Source organism: Drosophila mauritiana, chromosome 2R (genome assembly GCF_004382145.1).
Source record: "Drosophila mauritiana strain mau12 chromosome 2R, ASM438214v1, whole genome shotgun sequence".
NCBI classification, from domain to species: domain Eukaryota; kingdom Metazoa; phylum Arthropoda; class Insecta; order Diptera; family Drosophilidae; genus Drosophila; species Drosophila mauritiana.
In genome coordinates, this window is record NC_046668.1 from 5,949,713 (window position 1) to 5,969,343 (window position 19,631).

Genomic DNA, 19,631 nt, shown 5'->3' on the forward strand with positions numbered 1-19,631 from the left:
AATATACTTAGGGTTATAAATATAAATAACTTATAAATAACTTCGGGTTATCATAATTAAAATGATTTAAAGATTTTTCAATTCGTTATAGTTTAATATTTGTCAGATAAAGATAACATAAAAAAATTTACTTGGAAAGACAAATCCATTTTGTTAATGTTATTTACTACGACAACTCTTACAAACGACAACTTCTTATAAAGCCTGACAACTCAGACCACAACACCTGATAAAAGCTTAAATCATCGCTCTAGTTCTAGGAAGTTTCAATCAATAAATCCAAACATTATGTTGAGAAACCAATTTCTAAAACATCAAATCCGACTCCCAAGATATAACATAATATAGATTCGAATTCGAGTCTAAACTGCAAAAGAGAAATAGCTTCTATATAGTTTCAAATGAATATTCCAAGGATGATGATGCCTTACCCATAACTTAAATATTATAACATATCTATATGAATGTGAAATGCACAACTTAACAAAACTGGCGCTGAAAATGACTTTGATTCGATTTCGGTACCACTTGGCAACCCTAATCAGCGCCTATCTCGGCCATAAACATGTGTATCCAGAGTGCTGGCCTTAAGTTTCAACCCGGCTTCTCACGTCACACCCCCGGGACCACCTTGCAGCTGCTGCATTCGCTTATTTTCGTTCGTTTGTCATCATTTTTTCAATAAATTTCAATTTCCAGGTTGCAGGCCGGGCTCCATGCGAAGAAGAAGAGGAGAAGGAGGAAGGGTGCCTGGAGTGAGTCCGTATCGTGTCCTCCGTATCCAGATCGACCGCCTGTGAAATCCGAAGTGTAAAATTGATTTAAATGGCTCGTGAGTGAAGGAGATAATTTTCAGTTGTCAGATGCTTGTAATATTTATGTGGCAGCGATTATTATCCGCCGTCCACTGCCCGCCCCCGGATCCTCCAACTGGGATCGTTTAAAGTTACCTACGCGTGAAAATTACTTACTTGTCGGCCGCCGCCCCTCTCCCTTCTCCCCCACCCCTTCCACTTGCCACCCGAGGCGACGCTTAACTCATTTTTAATATGAATAATTGTGGCAAATTACAAGGCAATTGCATGTGGCCATTCCCCCGCCCACCCGCCACCGCGAAGGCGACAGCGAGTGAATGTAAGTCCGTAATTGAATTGGCGGCCAATTATCGGGAGGAGATTGCCCGGCGATCGCCAAGGGACGCGTGAGAGAACTTTTAAATTTCCGGTGGATAGTTGGGTGGCAAGGAATAGCTGCAAGGAGGCCCTTAGTACGGGGAACTTGTGGGTTAGATGGGGTCAATGCATGTTAGTTTCTAACAAACAGAATGTTTGAAAAGTATGATAGCTTGGGATTGAGTTTGATTTGAGCTAAGCAACATAGTGGGTATCAAGAGACCCAAGAGTCATGTAAGTTCCACCTTAAAATATAAATAAAACATTCATTTTTCCTTGATATCAGCTGATTGACACTAAGCATGTGCAAAATTTGGATATAAATCAATTTAAGGAGCTATGAAATGGGTTGCATGGGTTTACTTAAAAAGAGTAAAAACCGCAATAGTCGAGTTTTCCGACTATTATCTACATACATCAAGAGTATATACCAATTTATGGGTTCGGAAAAGCTTCAATCCACCTATTACATCAATCTGGATCTAGTTAACTGTACGAATAAACGTTAAAACTATAAAATAACTTCACTAAATATAAGTGCGTTTCATTACAACTTAAAACAAAGTATTGCTGTTAACTTTTATGCTATAATATGAGAATACTTGATATAGATATAAACAAAAATATATGGAAATAATAATGGAATTTACTCTGTTATTAAATGGTAAAAGGTATTCAAATAAGAGAGATTAATTGCTCGTCAAAATCATCATTATCCCAACCACAGATTTTTTTTTAAGTTTAGGTTCACATGTAAGTATCCCTAAAAATTTACATAAGGATGCCCCCTTTCATTTTTATAGATTTCGGTTTTTTAATGAACTCGTTTTGATTTATTTTATTTATCAGGATGAATGTAATATCTTTTAATGGTTTTTATACAAAGCAAAACAAATTTGAAATATATTATTACAGCCTATTTTGATTCCAGATAGTAACGCAGTATCATCGCCCCAAATTTATGATTAGCCCAGCAAATGAGCAACTAATCCCGACGAACTGAAAGCTAATTACCCACACGTACCACAAAAGGTCTTCGATTCACGCAGTGTCGAGATTTATGGCGCAAAATTAATAATAATTTCACCCGAATTAATAATGGCCAGTGGAGGAGCCTGCTTTATGGCCACTTCCAGATGATTAACAATGTGCGCACGATCCGGCATGGAGGACCATAAAGTTCAACACGATCTGGCTGTTTGTTTACCATTTCTAATAAGCAGCAGTGGTGAACCATAACCCAGCCCGGCTCCTCGGGCGCCTGGAGTCTGGAGTGGGGAGTGAGGAGCACCGGGTCCGGTGGAAGAGTGGAGGGATCGGAGGAGGAAGAGGAGCATTGTTTGGTCCGCACAGCAGGTGTCCGGCGGAGAGTTTAGGGGCGCGTGTGCCAGCCTCGTTATTGTCTTCATTCTTAACACCAATAATGGAGTTCGGAGCATTCGGGTTTTTTAGGGCCCCCCATCAGACAGATGACTTTCTCCATCCCTTTCTCCGGGGAGGCGGGGGTCATCTCGAACCGCAGAACGTGGTGTTGATCGCTGCATTGTTGTTGGGCTGCTTGCCTCGTTTTTCTCATTCATGTTGGACAAGATTTTTATCGCACTTTTTCATTAACATTTTGTGGCATCCCGTATCGCTGCCCCTCCATCCAACTTTGTTTTATGGCCATCTTTATGTGTTCTCTGGTCCCTCTGGCATTCCCAACTGTTGTCGTTGCCGTCTGTCTTTCTAATTCGATTGAAATATGATCTGTTATTATGTAAATTTTACGATTTCCTAATTTTTTAACACTTATTTTGGCTATCGATGACTGTCGAGGCCTGGCGCCAAAACCTTATCGATCGCTGTAAACGATACTGAAATCGCCAGCGGGATGGATCTTCACTTCATCTGATCTGTGTGGGCAGTTGCCGATCTTGATTAGGTGCACCGGCCTGGCGCCCCATTAGTCCATCATCTTTGTAGGGTTTCGATCGAATTTCCCAGCTCCGTTTCCGAATTTGCATTTTGGGTGGTCCTCGATGCGATTTTCACGGCACACGCTGAGATCGAGCTACCGATAAATGGGACAGAATTTTAATAAAGAAGTGCTGAAAATAATACCATTTGTTTAGTTTATTTAAAAAACAGGTACTTTGATTAATTTCTATACTTTTAGCTGTACATCCATGAGCATCTACAAAATGCACCAAGCAGCGTAGTACTCTGTGTCTTAAGGTAACTATTTGCATTGAAAAAGATAGTAAGGCCTTCTTAGCGCATCCTAGCACTTTGTACAGGTGTCTCTAGCTCATGTCAGTAGTTTGAAATTAGATTAGATTCAAGTTAATTCAAGTCATGTATCATGAACAAAGACGGGAAGACGAAAGGAGCCTGTCGAATATTAGTAAATCATTAACATAATTAGTTGGCTTCAATTACCAAATGGCTTCATCTCCTTCGGAATCATTAAATATTACAATGCAAACTGCAATAATGCGGAAGGACCATTAGGCGGAGTTAAACCAAAAGGTGGAGTGATTGAAGATGAGAAAAGGCCAGTAATTGCAATTATACGAGAGATGCAAGGAACAATTGCGGTGAGTAATCCAAACGGCATTGCAGGATGGCAGCTATTGCACCGGGCATCCTTTCAGCCAGGATGAGGAGTTCCTGGGGAGGAGCAGCGATGCAGTCGCAGTCACCTCCGATTTCCGCCTTTCAATATGGCGCCCAATGCGCATGCCTTTTTCGCTGGCAAGCGGTTCCGCTGACCAATCAGCACGTTGTTGTTCCTCCAGTGCGCCAGTGTGCGTGAGGGCAACTCTCTGTGTGTGTGAGTGTGTGCGAACAGGTAAGTCGAGGGGGCGTTCTTTCTGCCAACCTGTTTGTGCGCTCTCTCGCTCTTTCGCACGCTGCCCCTTTCGCAGTGGCTGTCAAACTGTCGTCGGTTGGCACCGTGGGACAAATTTAATGGCTACATATAGAGATGTACCATCTTTTTTTTATATAAAAATAGTTGTCCAATTCTTAAATTAATATGAAAGACACTTTTAAATATATAAACCCATTTTTTAATGTTTTGAAGATACGTTGACCTATAACAACACAAGAATGTACTAAGTCTTACTACAAGACAATATAATACAAAATAAAATCACTTGTGAAGACAAGACATTGAAAACAACTAAAACGTAGTGAATTCTGAATTCATTAGATCATATGTATATGTATAATCATTGACTGTATGTGCCAAGTGGCTTTAAAAAAGTCTGTGAATGTATCTCCCCCTTCATTTGGTTCCACAAAGTGTCGATGCATCCCACTGTGCAGTTCACCCCCTTGGTGCTCACTCACTCACACACTCGCACGACCAGTCGGCCATCTCGCTCTGGCGCACGCACACCGCCAGCGGCACCAACCATTTTCTGCCTTTTGTCTCGGCCGTTTTCGGTTCGATTAGGTTTGAGAACCGGAGAGTTCTCAGTTGTTTTCGAGATTCCGTCGCGTGCGGTTCGCTGCCCGATCTCTCCACGTCGCTCGCTCAGTAATCCAGTCCGGATCCGGCGGTCTTTCGACGTCCCGCGCACAAAGTTATATTTAATTTGCGAGTTTCCTGAATGAACGCATCAGTATCGCGCCACGTAAACGCACACGAAGCGAGAGAAAAGCGAGCAGAATTGAGCTAATCAATCCGCGGGCGGCCATTTTTTGTTGGCACTGCCTCAGTGCTGTCGTCGCAGCTTTGCCCCCCTCAAATTTGCAGGTGCAATTTGTCCGAGTCGCGCAGGACAGCGAAGTTTCCGCGAAAAGTAATTTGCAACACGTGTTCGCACAGTGCGTATGAGCAATATTCGGCGGCAATCTAGTGTTAGTTAGTGCCCAGTGTGATCGCGACTAAGAGTGTGTGCGTGCACATGGCTTCGAATTGAAGAGTTTTGGCCAAAATGCAAATCGAGGAAAAGCCGCACGGTCAAAATCCGCGCCTTCTTGGCCAACTCTAACATTTGCGGATATAGCACAAGTCGATTCGGAAAGCCAAGCCACAAAGCACAAACCCAAACAAAGAGTAACAAACAAAAACTAACAAACTCGGATACGTATCAACAATAAATAATCAAAATACAGGTGAGCTGCGAGATTCAGTTTCCATGCTGCCGACGGCAAAAGTTTACTGTGGAACACTAGAACCCATGGCAAAGATATACATACATACATAAGTAGGACTGATATTCTTTCACAATAATAAAAACGAATGGTATATGGGGGATTAATTACATATAGGGCACTTCAAAATCATAAAACCGTTCTTATTAGTATTCTACTATATAGCAACAATCTGTTAAAAAATTGACATTGATTCGTGAAAAAGAAGATATAAGAAGTAAAACAAATGTCGGGACTATTGCACCTGGAGTATATGTATATAAATATATCAATATTTAACATTTAGCTAATAACATTTCACTTTTGGAACCTTAAAGTTATAAGCCCATAAATATATCCAAACGTTACAGAAAAATAAAAATTTCAATAAGGCCAACTTAGCATTAGAAGAACTAAGCATATGTTCAAGAAATCACTTATAAGATTACAAAGCATCATTTAATAAAAGCCCTATACGGTTTAAACGGAAAAAGTATTAAGTTCTTTGCTAATCACTTTTGAAGACTTCATTTAAAGATATTTAAATAGCCTTTAAAACGTGTGCAACGAATACATTAATGCAGTCCATAAATGTCAAGACGTATCTCTATCTGCTTTCTAATGGATCAATCTATCATCGAAGTCCATAGATTCACAACGTTTGGCGATTTCAATGGGGATAGCTGTGAGCCAAAGTGCACTTCGCTTTTTTGGCGGCGTGGCATTGGCGAATTCCAAATGGCCAAAAGCCATCGGAAAACCAACTCGAGGCACTTGAGAACCAATTCGGAGGGAATCGAATCGATGGAAAAGGCACGGGAATTGCATGTTTACTTATATTTGGAAAGGAAACTTGTTTACACACCAAAAGCAAAATTCTGTTGTTTTATTCACCGCTCAATTGCCGACTTCCACGTTTCCAAGTTGGCCACTCAACGGCCCACCCACCTAAGATGTATTTATTAATTAGAGGAAAAGTATGAGATGGATTTGAGCCAAAGAAAACGTCTTTTCCAGTTGTCATTCATTCAAAGGCTTTGGCTTTCCAACCGTTTGGTGCTCGAAACCAACGCACGTAGTGTTTATTTATGAAGCCATTTGGCTTTATCATTTCGATTCTCGCCACAAAATTTATGAAATTATTAACTATAGCGACTGTTGCGCTGGGAACTTTTGCACTCCGTGCGATGATGAGTGGGCGTGGACCGACTTTTGTCCGGCTAAATTCGATATTCGCGATATTCGGGGGATTGGAAGCGTTTAAACGAATTGGCCAACGCGTGTTTGTCGTCAGAAGTCGAATGATTAATTGAGTGCGGAGATGGGAGCAGATGTTGCGTACGGTTCTGGTTGCCTATTTCGGATCATCAAGATACCAGAGCCATGTGGACTCCATCTCGGAAGTGGCCAAATTGACAAATTTGCGCATTCCATTCGCCGAGATTCGGGACTCGGGCAGGCAGATACAGAAACAGAAACAGATACAGATACGCAAGTTTGGCCGCAGCAGCTTTGATCATTTTACGCACCGGCGTGCAGAATCCGCCGTAATTTGGGGACGAGCTCCCCACCGGCGGGACTTTCGACCAGTGCACTTCAGTTTCATTCAAAGTTTGGCAAATGCGGCGCAGCAAGGCGAAAAGCAGCCGACATGCAGATACAGATACATTCGGCAGCGGAGGCAGAGGCTCATGTGTGTGCAACCCATTAAATTGACAAATTTCATTCATTGCGCCGCGCTCTATTCGATTTCTTTGTGCGTAGCTCCCTCACGCGGCAATTAAACGGAAAAAGTTAAAAATAGTATCTGGCGGATAGCAGCGATTGTCTCGGCCGTTTGGCAGCAGCAGCGCTTACTAATCCCGCCCAGCGGCCAGAAAGCCGTTTGAGTTACCCGGAACGGGGGCTGGCCCACAACAGGTTGCTTGGCACACGTCTTCCCAGTCCCCAGTCCCAGTCCCAGTCTCAATCCCATAACCAATCCCATTCCCATTCCCATTCGATTACATTGTATAAACACAGACGCCGGAGCAGATGATTTCGGTGTTAGCCGCGAGAAACAGGCGCACTGTTTGTGCTTTTTGCGATTCCGATTGCGATGGCACCATGCTCCAAGTCGAGCTGGGTGCTCCTCGAGCTGGGGGGCACTTCACCTGCAGAGTCACCGGAGTGCACTGCCTAGGAAAGGGAATCGAATCCATCAACAAGTTGATCGTAAGCTGACTTTGATTACAAACTAATTAGGGGAACAGCCACGGCAGCTCGAACAATTCAATTTGATTAACAGCCCAATAGAGTTAGGTGTCCGCTTTCAGATTTCCAGAGATTCCCCGACACTCGAATTAAAATCTTTTGAAAGTAGGGAGAAGCACAGAGGAATGGAGGGCAAATACGACACAGAAACAGAAACAGAAACCAATAGATAATAAATTACAGAATTTGTAAAATAAATTAAATTAATTTTATTCGAATGCCACAAAAGTCAGGCAGCTACAGGCGCGCGATAAGAGATCTCCCACAAGGCGAACTGAAGAGGCAGCCAAAAGATACAGATAGAATATCTCTCGAGGCCGCTGCTGTCGTAGCTGCTGGTGTTCTTCTGCGTTTTGGGGCATGGACTTCCACTTCCACTTGGGATCGTGCAACGGTACAGGGCCATAAACCCTGGTATGCCAGTATGCCATGGTCCAATGTGGCTGAGGAGCTCACAATCTAATAGTTCGCCATTATGTTCGATGCATTGTGTCCATCGAATATTAGCCACTTGTGAACTGAACTGCTGGAAAACAGATTGAAAATTTATCGCGTATTGCGTTTCACGTTCGCATTTTGCTTGTTTACTTGCGTCAAACATGAAACAGGCCAACGAAAATTGAAAATACAAGCAGCGGAGAAAGAAGAATCGCAGCGAGCTGAAGAAATCGAATCGATGGAAATCTTCGGCGGGCGGCGGCTGCGGGGGATCTGGCTGGCCTAGGCCGATGACTCAAGAGCAGCCAACTTGGCGTTGGTATTTTCGTTACAGCGGCAGCCAGAACGAATCTCTATTTTCTTGTTTTGTATATATAATCTGGCCGGCACACACGAGAACTGAAACCGAAAGCAGATCCAAGAATATCTCGACTCGATACACGAGAATCTGTGTGCATATAGCCCGATCTTTAGCTTTAGCTTTAGCTGTAGCTGTAGCTTTCGGGGGGCCAGATACGCAGCTATCCATAAGCTGATATATCTACATGTATCAGTTTATTCGTACAGATCGATTGCATTGTTTTGAAATGTGAAAACATCGTCTATACCTCATAGATATTCTATCTGGGGGATACGTTCGCGCCTCTCGCTCGCTCCCTCGCGATGGCGGCGGCATGGTCGTCGTCGCCGCTGCCGCTTGGTAATTTTAGAAATATTCTTAGAACCGAATACAGAAATGTGAAATGTGAAATCGGAGGAATACCGAAACACCATGCGCCCCATATACACGTACTATATTGTGTAAAGAGTTTATTTTCGTAAGAGATCTCTTGGTCGGTCGGGTGCGGACAGGTTAGAGAGCTCCCCCCGTGATGGCCGTATTTCCGATTATCGAGCATCGAACATGCCGCATTAATAATTGCCCCCGGACTCGGTTAATCATGTTTGACAACATGGGGTCGGGATCGAGGTGCTCCACTGCGCTGTACTCTTCTGTTTTGATTTCGATATCAATTTGGATTTGGATTTGGATCTCGAATGCTGAATATGAATATGGCAAACCCATGCAGACGCGCTTGTTTTGTTTGGCATTTGTTCGAATCACTTGCCATTCAATGGTGATTTTCACAGCTTTATGTGTCTCAATTAGAGAGCTGTTTAAATATTAATCGAGCGGGGTAATAAAAAGATGAAAACTGGGGGCTAATTACTGCGCAGAATGTGGCGCGAGTTTCCCCCAAAATTGGGTGTTGCAATAATGGCTTTTAATGGTTTTTAGCAACAAAGATATTATCTATATAGCCTATACACACATTGTTCATATCGTTATCTTTGTATTTTTAATATGCAAACATTAACTTATTGCGATTTTCTATTACTTCTATCATTGCAGCGCTCAAAACACCAAAGATTTAGGCAACTACTAGTTTAGGTTACACCTTTCACAAGTTCAACTGAACGAGATCCCTTCTGTAACTTGTTGCGGTGTCCTTGCAATCCACCCCACCAACATCCAGCCAGGCACCCAAATCCCGCAGAAAATGTTACAGCATCCCGCCACAGATTTCTACGACTTGGCCGCGGCCAATGCGGCTGCCGTTCTCACCGCCCGTCACACGCCCCCCTATAGTCCCACCGGTCTCAGCGGATCGGTGGCCCTGCACAACAACAACAACAGCAGCACCAGCAATAACAACAACAGCACCCTGGACATCATGGCGCACAACGGCGGCGGAGCAGGCAGTGGCCTCCATTTGAACAGCGGCAGCAATGGCGGCGGAGGCGGAGTGGTCAGTGGCGGTGGCTCCGGCGGCAGGGAGAACCTGCCCAGCTTCGGCTTCACCCAGGAGCAGGTGGCCTGCGTCTGCGAGGTAACCACAAACTATATGTAATCATAAGAAGAATGTGTGCTTGAATGATGGACAGTAGACTTAGTGAAATATTTAGATGACATTATAATGCATATCCTTACACGGACACCTTCAGGTTCTCCAGCAGGCGGGCAACATCGAAAGACTGGGCCGCTTCCTCTGGTCGCTGCCACAATGTGATAAGCTGCAGCTGAACGAGTCCGTGCTGAAGGCCAAGGCGGTCGTCGCATTCCACCGGGGACAGTACAAGGAGCTGTACCGCCTGCTCGAGCATCACCACTTCTCGGCCCAGAATCACGCCAAGCTCCAGGCCCTGTGGTTGAAAGGTGAGCCTCCAACCCCGATCCTCCAGCTCGCTGCGCTGCCCAACCCCAAATCTTTGGGGCCAGAAACGCAACCAAACTGACTTCCCCCTCCTCTCCTTCTCCACGACTGTAGCGCATTATGTGGAAGCCGAAAAACTGCGCGGAAGACCCTTGGGTGCTGTTGGCAAATATCGTGTTCGCCGTAAATTTCCATTGCCCCGCACCATCTGGGATGGCGAGGAGACGAGCTACTGTTTTAAGGTGAGTTCGGGCCACCGGCTCCACGTCGTCCTGGCCGCTTTCCACTTTAATTGTGGCAAGCGCGGAAATCGTACAAATGCCCGCTCGCCTGTCCGATTGCATGGACTGCGAACCGCCTGATTGCGCTGGGGTGACGCCTTTCGGGCTTATCGGAGGCACATCCTGGACGGGATTCGCTTTGTTTGCTCTCCGGCAGGCTTGCAGTTGCCTCAAGAGCGTGTGGGCTGAGTCCTAGTTACGCCCCACGAATCATTCAGTTTTGACGCAATTTGCAAATAGGAAGAAAGGAGGAATCATTCAGTTGGGTAGTAAATGGAATATCCTTTTGCTTTCTATACAATCTAGGTTTATTATTATTTCTAAAAAATCTTGCAGAACAAAATAATTCCCAAATTCAGATACAGGGGGTGTCATTATGTTCGGAACTGTAGGTTCAGAGTTCAAGTTTGTTCGGTTTTAGATATGTTTCTACTAGATACAGAACCTCATGGATAAGTGCTCCCACTTCACTCGTATTAATATTGGTTACAAGGCAATATGATACATTTAACAGCATGAATGAACCTTAGTTGCCTTAAAGAGACTTTAGAATGGGCTTTTCTCTCTAGTTATTGATTAAACTGACACAATTTCATCCGCAGGAGAAATCGCGCTCCGTACTGAGGGACTGGTACTCGCACAATCCGTATCCATCGCCGCGGGAGAAACGCGATCTGGCCGAGGCCACAGGACTGACCACCACGCAGGTGAGTCGATGGCGATGCCAAGCTGCCAAGATGCGAAGAGCAGAGATGCAAGCGGCTGAAGTGAGATATAAATGTCAAACGCATCTTTTGACAAATTTCAATTGAAATTCCTCGCAGATGCCGTCTTCCACATGTTAATTGCATCCCATTAATCATGGGGCGCAATCTTGCGAGTGCCTACAAATGTATCTAAGCTATTTCTGTGCTTTTACAGGTTTCCAATTGGTTCAAGAACCGACGACAAAGAGACCGAGCTGCCGAACACAAAGAGTGAGTTGCACCAAATCACTAATTACTATAGATCTAAGCTGATTGCCGTCTGATTCACTCACCGGGGGCAACTGAGATATTTTTGGGCGTACTCCAAAGATAGATAGATATATCTGGATTGCTTATATCATTGTTTCATGAGTATATTTATGCTTTATTTGCGATACATCTGACGAGTGTCAGCGCGTGCAAGGCACCGCAAAAAATAATATATTAATTTGCATTTAAAATTTCAATTACAAAAGCTGACGGCATTTACTTTCAAGGTCGCCGAGTGGGTGGGTGGCCAATGGGGGGGCTGGCTAATTAGTGCCAAGGACAACACGCAACTGACACACGACGAGATGTGGTAAAATGCGGAGGGAAAGAAAGATAGAGTCGCTGACAAAGTCATTAACATGTTGTTCCAGATTCCAAAATGATCCTATATATTTATTTTATTTGTATTTTTATTTGATTTGTTGATGTTTGCCTTCGGTACCACGCATATCTCCGGCATATGTCTCGCAGGCCTCGTCACTAATTAAAATCCCCAGTCCTTTCACTTCCCTCCACTTCCCTTCCGCCACCCGATTTCCCTGAACATCTGCATTTCCGCTTAAGCAAATAGTTTCGGGCAGTTGAGTTGAGCCACTCCTTTCGGATGTTTCCACTTTGAGGCAGAGGGATGGCGTAGATCCTCGAAAGATAGGAGTTCGATTCTCAAACATTAAACATCCTTTGGCCGACGAGCATCCTTTTGTTTGTGCTGCGATCCGGCTGGAAGTCATGTGAAGTGCAAACAGCCGAGCGAGTGAAAATTCAAATTTCCAGTGGAATAGTGGCCATTCGCCCGCCTTTCTAGGCATTCCAGTTGGGTGGGACGACCATCATTAGCCGGGTCAAATTGACAAAAGTCCCAAACTTTCGCCAGGATAGTTCCATTATGCTAAATGGTATATCACTTACGCTCAGTTTCGCCGCACGAACGGCAGGCGAAAAGCGAGAAATTGTCGTAATAAAAATGGAAATAAAAAATGGTAAAACAGAAATAATGCAAAAAATATTATAAATTGGATGCCGTGGCAACCGCAAGGCACACTAACACACTCGCACTCGAAAGTATCTCACAGATACACGTCGTTCGTTCTCTGCGATAGTTTGCCGTACTACGGACTGCGTAGCTACATACCTCCTGCTCCTCCTGGAGGTAACCTGATATATGTTTATGGCTGTTGCCTCGATGAGCAACTCAGTGTGCTGCTACTTTAACTTTTTCATATTGTTTCCCCCGCTCCTCGCCGCTCTGCCCCTCTCCTTTGCGCTCTTTTCGTTTTCTGTTTTTTTTTTTTTACTTTTGCATGAGGGTGTGTGTATCTATGTTCCATGCAGCTTTGTGGCAGCCAGCAAACCACAACGGCGCCAAATCTGAATCTAAAGCGGCACTTTGAACGGCCCAGCAACTGGCAAAGTGGTTATTGTTTGCATAGGCACTACCTTCGCTGGGCCAGAAGAGAATGGAGGACAGAGTGCTCAAAGACTAGGTAGCTGGAACCAAACGATCCATCCCATATCCATACCCGTAGACATACACCTTTGTCGGATCACACATGGCTCAACTTTTAATTGGTTAAGTTCTTCGTGTAAAGCAGTTCCTCCCAAAGTCCTAAAATTATCCACTCCAAAGGCCGTTACTAAGCCAACTCCTCCTCAGGCAGGATTCGCAAGTAGGGATCGAAGGACTCCGGCTGCTCGCTCAGCTGAAGACGAAGCACAGCGCCATGCGCATATAGTCGACTGTCGAAGATATGGCGGTTATAACGACTCGGTAGCGATCGATGTACATGGACACGAACAGGAGATACTTCCTGTTGGTCACCTCGAAGTGCCACAGCCTGGCGGCAGCGCCCAGGAGGTCCCACTTCTCGGGCGTCTCCAGTCCGAAGTGCTCCTCCGCCGCGTACTGGAATATGCCGTAGTAGGAGAGCAGGACGAGCAGCGGATAGAGCATCGGAATCATGATGAAGAAGATCAGCACCCAGCTGTAGATGAACTTCAGGAGCGTCGGAAAGGGCAGTGGTTGCATCCAGGTGTCGAACAGGTGCTCGACCAGCGGCTGCATGTAGTACACCAGCTTCCCGGGCTTGGACACGCTCCTCCACTGAAAGGATTGGGAATAGTTTCGCATGCCGATGCATTATTACGCTCTGAGCTCACCAGCTTGCGCTTGTGGAACGCCTTGTTCCAGGTCTTGTGCATATTTTTCTACGAAGAATTTTGAAAATTTCGAATTGAGTTGAAGGGCACTGCTTACTGGGAGCTCGAAAATACGGCCAATAACAATATCGGGTTTCCGTCGCATTGTTTAATGCAAAGTTGGGTGAAAAGTTTTGAAGAACTAACCCAAACAATCTAGCCGTAATCCGATATTTTCCTATCAACTTTCCAACTTTTACAATAGCATTCTGGCATTCTGGGACTTTCGGTCACATAAATATCCGATTAATGACGATTAATGAAAGGTAGCATAAGCCAAATGCCAAACTTTCGTAAAAAATACATGAAAAGATACTTTTTTCCAAATGGAATAATCCTGTCATAAGGATGTACAAATTCATAAATATTCTACTTTTTCAACACTGTTCTAACCTTAAACCCAATATAGATCTCAAAATTTTCATCGAAATACTTACCATTACAAGATATCATCCATATTTCCAAACCTTCTAGCAGAATAGCGATCCTTAAACCAATGATTTAATATCTAACCCCAGACAGAGATGCTCCTTTGCTGTTTCAAGGAATCCTTCTTTTGAAAGAGAAGAATTCAGGGACCATTTGATTGATCTGCCTGGCATTATGAGCCATTTCTCCGGGAATCCAGTACCTTGAGCGTTCTTCCCTCCCTCTCTGTTGCACACAGACAGTCCCAGTTGCAGACGAGCAGCCCCTGCCCCTGGTTCTCCATGTATGTATTCACCACCGAGGCGACCCAGTCCGAGTTCCACTTCCAGTTCCAGTCCCAAGTCCATCCCACTCCCCTTCCCTTGCCCTTACCCCTGCCCCTGCCCCTGCCCACCGAATCCGCATCTCCCCCAGACATCGTCATCATTTTGCGTTCGTCGAATGCCACGGTTGGCTGGAGGGTAGCTGGCCAGGGTATCGGGTTACCACAAAATGTGCGTGTGTTCTTTATTCGTTCGCCCTGACAACCCCACACTCCCCGCTGCCCGCCGCTCGTTCCTCGCTCCAATCCCCGCCAGCACGTTATTCATTTTTATTCGTTTTATTGTACATTCTGTTTTTATTATTATGTATTTTGCGCTTTTGCCCGTCGGAGGGTCTGTTCTCTTCTCTACTCTTCGCCTTTGTGTTTGTGTGCTCAGTTCCCCAGTTCGGTTCCCGTTCCCAATCTCGCTGCTGTCCCAGTTCATGCCCGCTCCCTCTCCCTCATCCGATCCGTGCTCCGATGGCGTTGATAATGATGTTGTTGGTGATGATGGACCGGCTGGTGGTACGGAATCGCCCGGAGGCGCTTGCCATCCGCACTGACAACCGCTCATCGCGCTTTTCCGGGAGTGGGTGTCAAGTGTACACTCTCTTGACAATAATTAGATCTCATATGGTGCAAACGAGGAGTATGGAAAGCTCCCGAAAATGAAGAACTTTTATTGCATTACTCAAACAGGATGATTGTTTATTTACATTCATATCATTACTAAAAGCTATAGAAAATGAAATTAGTATTGTGGTGGTGTAATTTCGATACATTACTTTATTCGCATTACCTGAATCCAATACTCCAATTGAAGTTCAGGTGTACTCAGTACCAATTCCTTTGTTAAATCTTTGCGTACCCAAGGGTTTAAGTTACAATAGTTGAAAATCTATAAAACAAATATTTGTTTCTTTATGGAGCTTAGCTGCTCATTCGACTTGACCTGAGCAATTGTTTTCCTGGGGCTTCCTCTAGGTGCTCCCACGAAAAGTGTGTAAACCTCAAAGTGCTGAAAAGACTTGGGGATTACATAAAAGTTGGGTTGCCATCGGCGGGGGGCCTGGGGACGCGATTAGCTCTCCTCGGGAACCAGCCGATTTACCTCGGGCCGGGCAATTAAAAGGCCACAAAATTATAAGAAACTGTCAAAACAATTCTCGGCCAGCATAAAATGCTCCACACGCCACACAGGCTACGTACTACTTTCCACGTTCGAGTTTCGGGATCTTCGGCGGAGCGATAATAAAATATCTTATAACGATGACAGCGCTCGGCTCGGACTTTGGGTTAATCTTTGGGATCTTACATAGTTGTAGACAATGCCCAACAATAACCAGCCAGACGTCGGCTAGACGAGCAGGAGAACCCCAAGCCCCAGCCGGCCAGGTTCCCCCATCCTCGCGAGCGTTTTCGAGTGTCAGAGGGTCGCCACGAACATTAACAACAGCCACACACATGCGTAAATTAAATGATAATTTATGATCAACACCTTTTCAGATTCCACTTATGGATCGCCGTTGCCCGTTTAGTTGGGTGTCCTGCTGAGCACACGTCCCGAGATTTGTGTACCGATCGCGCAATGCGATAACTCAACCTGTTCCTTGGCCCTGCCGATCCTCCCGATCTTCCCGATCTGCCCGTATCTCTCCATATCCCCATCTCAGCGATCTTGCAGAGGCTCAGGGCCTCTTGTTTGTTTGTTTTTTTAAGGATTTATTGGCTTATAATTTTTATTAGCAACGGAATTCCTTGGAATCCCCAGTCCTCTTCTCCACTCATTCGTGTGAAAGTTGGTTGGGGTTATGTCATGGGCCATCCTCAGTTCTTCTATTTTCCCAATCAATTGACCTCAGATCGATACGAAAGATGTCTTGCCAAAATGTTAAATGCCTTTATAGACCAACTCACTCACGTGGCAAACTCGTTTGGGCCCAACCCACCGGCTCACCCCTCACCGATTCCGTTTCCAGTTAAACATAATCCGATCATGCATTATTACCAAGCTAATGAATCTGCTTAAGACAGAGCCCGACTACAAAAAACCAATTGGGCAAACAAGTAAAATTAATTCCCCCTCACTGGGCACAACTCTGGACCCAAAAAGTGACACAGAGTGCGGGAAAGAAAAGCCCGAGGAACCTTCAGCCAAAGGGACCACACACTCGGACGGAGACCCAAAACCTGCTGTTCCTCAGCGGTTGCCCTTCCATTTTGTTATAAACTATATGCGACACTCACTCCTGGCCCAGGAATTGTCCTTGAGACTCGCTGCTCCCGTTCGGTGCCCAGGAAAACCAAACTGGACCGAGCCGAGGCATTTTTGTGTGTTTATAATGCAATCACTGGAAATGCGGACGGCGGGGATGTGGATGTGGATGGAGATGGGACGGGACAAGAGTGGGCGCTGTCCGTCTGTATGTGTTAATAAGTGTTGCAGAGCCGGCAGAGATGGGGGCAGAACTACGAAACTCTGGTAACTCGATATCATTGTTTATATGCTTCTGCTGCCCTTTGTTTGCTCCCCACTTTTCGCTCTGGGATGGGCCATTCCTCATGTTTGCTGTGCTTAGGCCATCGATTTTTGCCTCGAACGGAACGGAACGGAGCGGAGCGGATTGGAACGAGCGTCACTTTAATGTCCATCAACTCGCGAACTCGTTTTCGGAAAATTGGGGAAGTAGGGAGCAGGGTCCATCACATGTCACATGGTCTTGCGCCCACCTCCTCCTCCGCTGCGCCTCCGATCGCTGGAGCAAGTTCAAGTTCATGCAAACGCTGCAAGAAGTAATGGCATGCCATCGCCGTTGGTGGCTGCCACTCGGTGGATACAATCTACAATTACACGATTGCCGATATCGTACAGCTGCGCCGTATGTGGGCTCCTCCTCCTGCTGCTCCTCCTACTCCTGTTCCTCCTACTGCAGCTCCCCCGCTCGGAATCGTGGATTGGGGATCGGGAATGGGGAATCAGAAATCAGGAATCGGAATCCGCGGCAGCTGGGGAAGTGGTGTATCTGCCGGCCAGCAGATCGGTCCTGTCCTGCCCTCCGTCTCTGTCCCATTGCCCGACAGATCGCAAATTTGTCGAGTGTGCGCTTAAATGTTTTGCATTGCCCCGAACGATCCTCGTTCCCCCTTCCCTCCAATAACAATACCCTCGATGGGGATTGCTTCGCTGACCAAGTGGATTTGTCGATAATCCCTTTAATTTGACATGTGTTTAGTGGCCAAGTGTTTCTTTATCCATTAAACATTAGGTCTAAAGTAGGAAGGCTTTAAATGGGTACGAAGACATCATATAAACTAGATCAGGAATACCAAGTAACAAATCAAGTATAACAAATATCTTATATACTATCAAGTATGTAAGAGGTATCGTTATCAGTAGGGTATCCAAAGTTTGGTGGGTCCAATCCTCGAGGTGCCCCATGTTGTTTGCTGATGTTGCTCGTGGCTGTCATCAATTTCTTCGCAAACTGGTTCCGCGATGCGGCTGCTGATAACCGATTACTGATTGTGCTCGGCCATGCAATTGGCGACAAGATTAACACTTTGCCGATGATTGCCGGCGGAGTGGGTGAGGTTGGCGGATGGGGGATTGGCATTTGCTCGAGTTTCGGTCTTGTTATGGCCGGGTATTAGCCATTACTGCAGGGGGCAGGAGTCACATTAACCCCAAAGTGGCGTTCGAATGAATCAGCCACAAACAATAAAAGTCAGCTACTTAAGATGGAAGGGGGAGGGGGTGTGCAGCACTCGCACCCACTTGAAGCGAACCCCTGGAAATGTGGAAAGTCATCCTGGGACTGAAATCAGATGCTTCATATCCGAATGCCCCGGGGAGTGCATGCCGTCCCCCTCCCACCGGCCAGCCATCTCGCTTCCTCATCTCGCATGCTCCTCACGCCATTCGGATTCCCTGAGGCGACACCTCAACGGCGAACATGATACCATTTATAGAAACGCGAGCGGCAGACGATTTCCTTCCGGAATTCGTTTCAATTGCAATGCCTGTGCCCCTGTCATTTGTCATTTGTCATTTGTTTATAAATAAATTATGCACTGGAGTGCGTTTGTGTGTTGACAGCACTAAATTAGTTGCAGCAATTGACACATTTTAGCGTAAGCGATGCTGACATCCAAAAACCATATGCCACGGGTCACGTCTTCAGCCGGCGGAGCAGAGGGTTAAAACGATAGTTTCTCTTCGATGTAATGGGTAGATGGAATCTGGAACTTAAAGATCATGAAGTTCTCCATATGATGTATTAATACTAGATGTAGTAGTATATTAGTAGTAATAACCTCTGCTAACCACGCAACCTTTCCATCTCCATTGCAGCGGCTCCACGGACAAGCAGCACCTTGACTCCTCCAGCGACTCCGAGATGGAGGGCAGCATGTTGCCCAGCCAGGGTGCGCAGCACCAGCAGCAGCAACAGCAGCAGCACTCGCCCGGCAACAGCAGCGGCAACAACAACGGCCTGCACCAGCAGCAGCTGCAGCACGTCGCCGCCGAGCAGGGCCTGCAGCACCATCCGCACCAGCCACATCCCGCCAGCAACATCGCCAGTGTCGCCGCCACCAAGAGCAGTGGCGGCGGCGGCGGCGGTGGCGGAGGGGGCGTGAGTGCGGCGGTCGCTGCCCAAATGCAAATGCCCCCACTGACCGCCGCCGTGGCGTATTCGCACCTGCACAGCGTGATGGGCGCCATGCCCATGACCGCCATGTACGACATGGGCGAGTACCAGCACTTATGATTCTAGTTGGAGGCGGCCGCTGCCGCCGGCGGCACTGGCGGGGTCAGCGGCGGGGTCAGTGGCAGCAGCAGCAGCAGCTTGAGCGGCAGCAACATCGCCTTGCAGCAGCGACAGCGCCACCAGCAGCAGCAGCAGTGCGAGAGCTTCTACTTCTGAGGTGGTGGGTGGCCACCAAGCAATATCGCCGGACTCCTTCGGCACAGCAGCACAAACTTTACATATCGCCCGATTGCTGAAAGGCTGTCATGACTGGATATTCAGCTTCCAAATGCTTGGCAAGTGGATTCTAGCTGGCGATCCGATGGAGCACTACATGGCTCGGGAAACCATATCAAACCGCAGTGGCAATTGGGTCAACCCAGGTATCGGACATGACAGTATTTTAGCCAATTGCCGATGTGCCATCATAGCCCCACACTTTCCGGATAACTTGGCATTTCCGCAACCAGAGAT

At 46.1% G+C, this 19,631-nt stretch overlaps 2 protein-coding genes across 2 annotated transcripts; one reads left to right on the top strand and one right to left on the bottom strand.

Annotated features, from left to right (window-relative positions):
- Nucleotides 1-4,631: 4,631 nt before the first annotated feature.
- LOC117136628 (protein sine oculis) lies at nucleotides 4,632-19,412 on the top strand. Its single transcript, XM_033297616.1, has 7 exons — nucleotides 4,632-5,279; nucleotides 9,382-9,859; nucleotides 9,975-10,185; nucleotides 10,298-10,425; nucleotides 11,067-11,171; nucleotides 11,386-11,441; nucleotides 18,761-19,412. The coding sequence occupies exons 2-7, from the start codon at nucleotides 9,530-9,532 to the stop codon at nucleotides 19,176-19,178; spliced, it is 1,248 nt and encodes a 415-aa protein (XP_033153507.1). The 5' UTR covers nucleotides 4,632-5,279; nucleotides 9,382-9,529; the 3' UTR covers nucleotides 19,179-19,412.
- LOC117136629 lies at nucleotides 13,020-13,729 on the bottom strand. Its single transcript, XM_033297617.1, has 3 exons — nucleotides 13,638-13,729; nucleotides 13,277-13,581; nucleotides 13,020-13,217 (listed from the first exon to the last, which is right to left on the bottom strand). The coding sequence occupies exons 1-3, from the start codon at nucleotides 13,677-13,679 to the stop codon at nucleotides 13,115-13,117; spliced, it is 450 nt and encodes a 149-aa protein (XP_033153508.1). The 5' UTR covers nucleotides 13,680-13,729; the 3' UTR covers nucleotides 13,020-13,114.
- Nucleotides 19,413-19,631: the final 219 nt, after the last annotated feature.

Excerpts from the sequence above, each read along its gene's own strand:
- LOC117136628 (XM_033297616.1), top strand. The coding sequence starts at position 9,530 with ATGTTACAGCATCCCGCCACAGATTTCTACGACTTGGCCGCGGCCAAT. Across the intron at positions 9,860-9,974 it reads AGGTGGCCTGCGTCTGCGAG|GTTCTCCAGCAGGCGGGCAA; the intron begins GTAACCACAAAC and ends GGACACCTTCAG. Across the intron at positions 10,426-11,066 it reads AGACGAGCTACTGTTTTAAG|GAGAAATCGCGCTCCGTACT; the intron begins GTGAGTTCGGGC and ends TTTCATCCGCAG.
- LOC117136629 (XM_033297617.1), bottom strand. The coding sequence starts at position 13,679 with ATGCACAAGACCTGGAACAAGGCGTTCCACAAGCGCAAGCTG. Across the intron at positions 13,582-13,637 it reads CGTTCCACAAGCGCAAGCTG|TGGAGGAGCGTGTCCAAGCC; the intron begins GTGAGCTCAGAG and ends CAATCCTTTCAG. Across the intron at positions 13,218-13,276 it reads ACCAACAGGAAGTATCTCCT|TCGACTATATGCGCATGGCG; the intron begins GTTCGTGTCCAT and ends TATCTTCGACAG.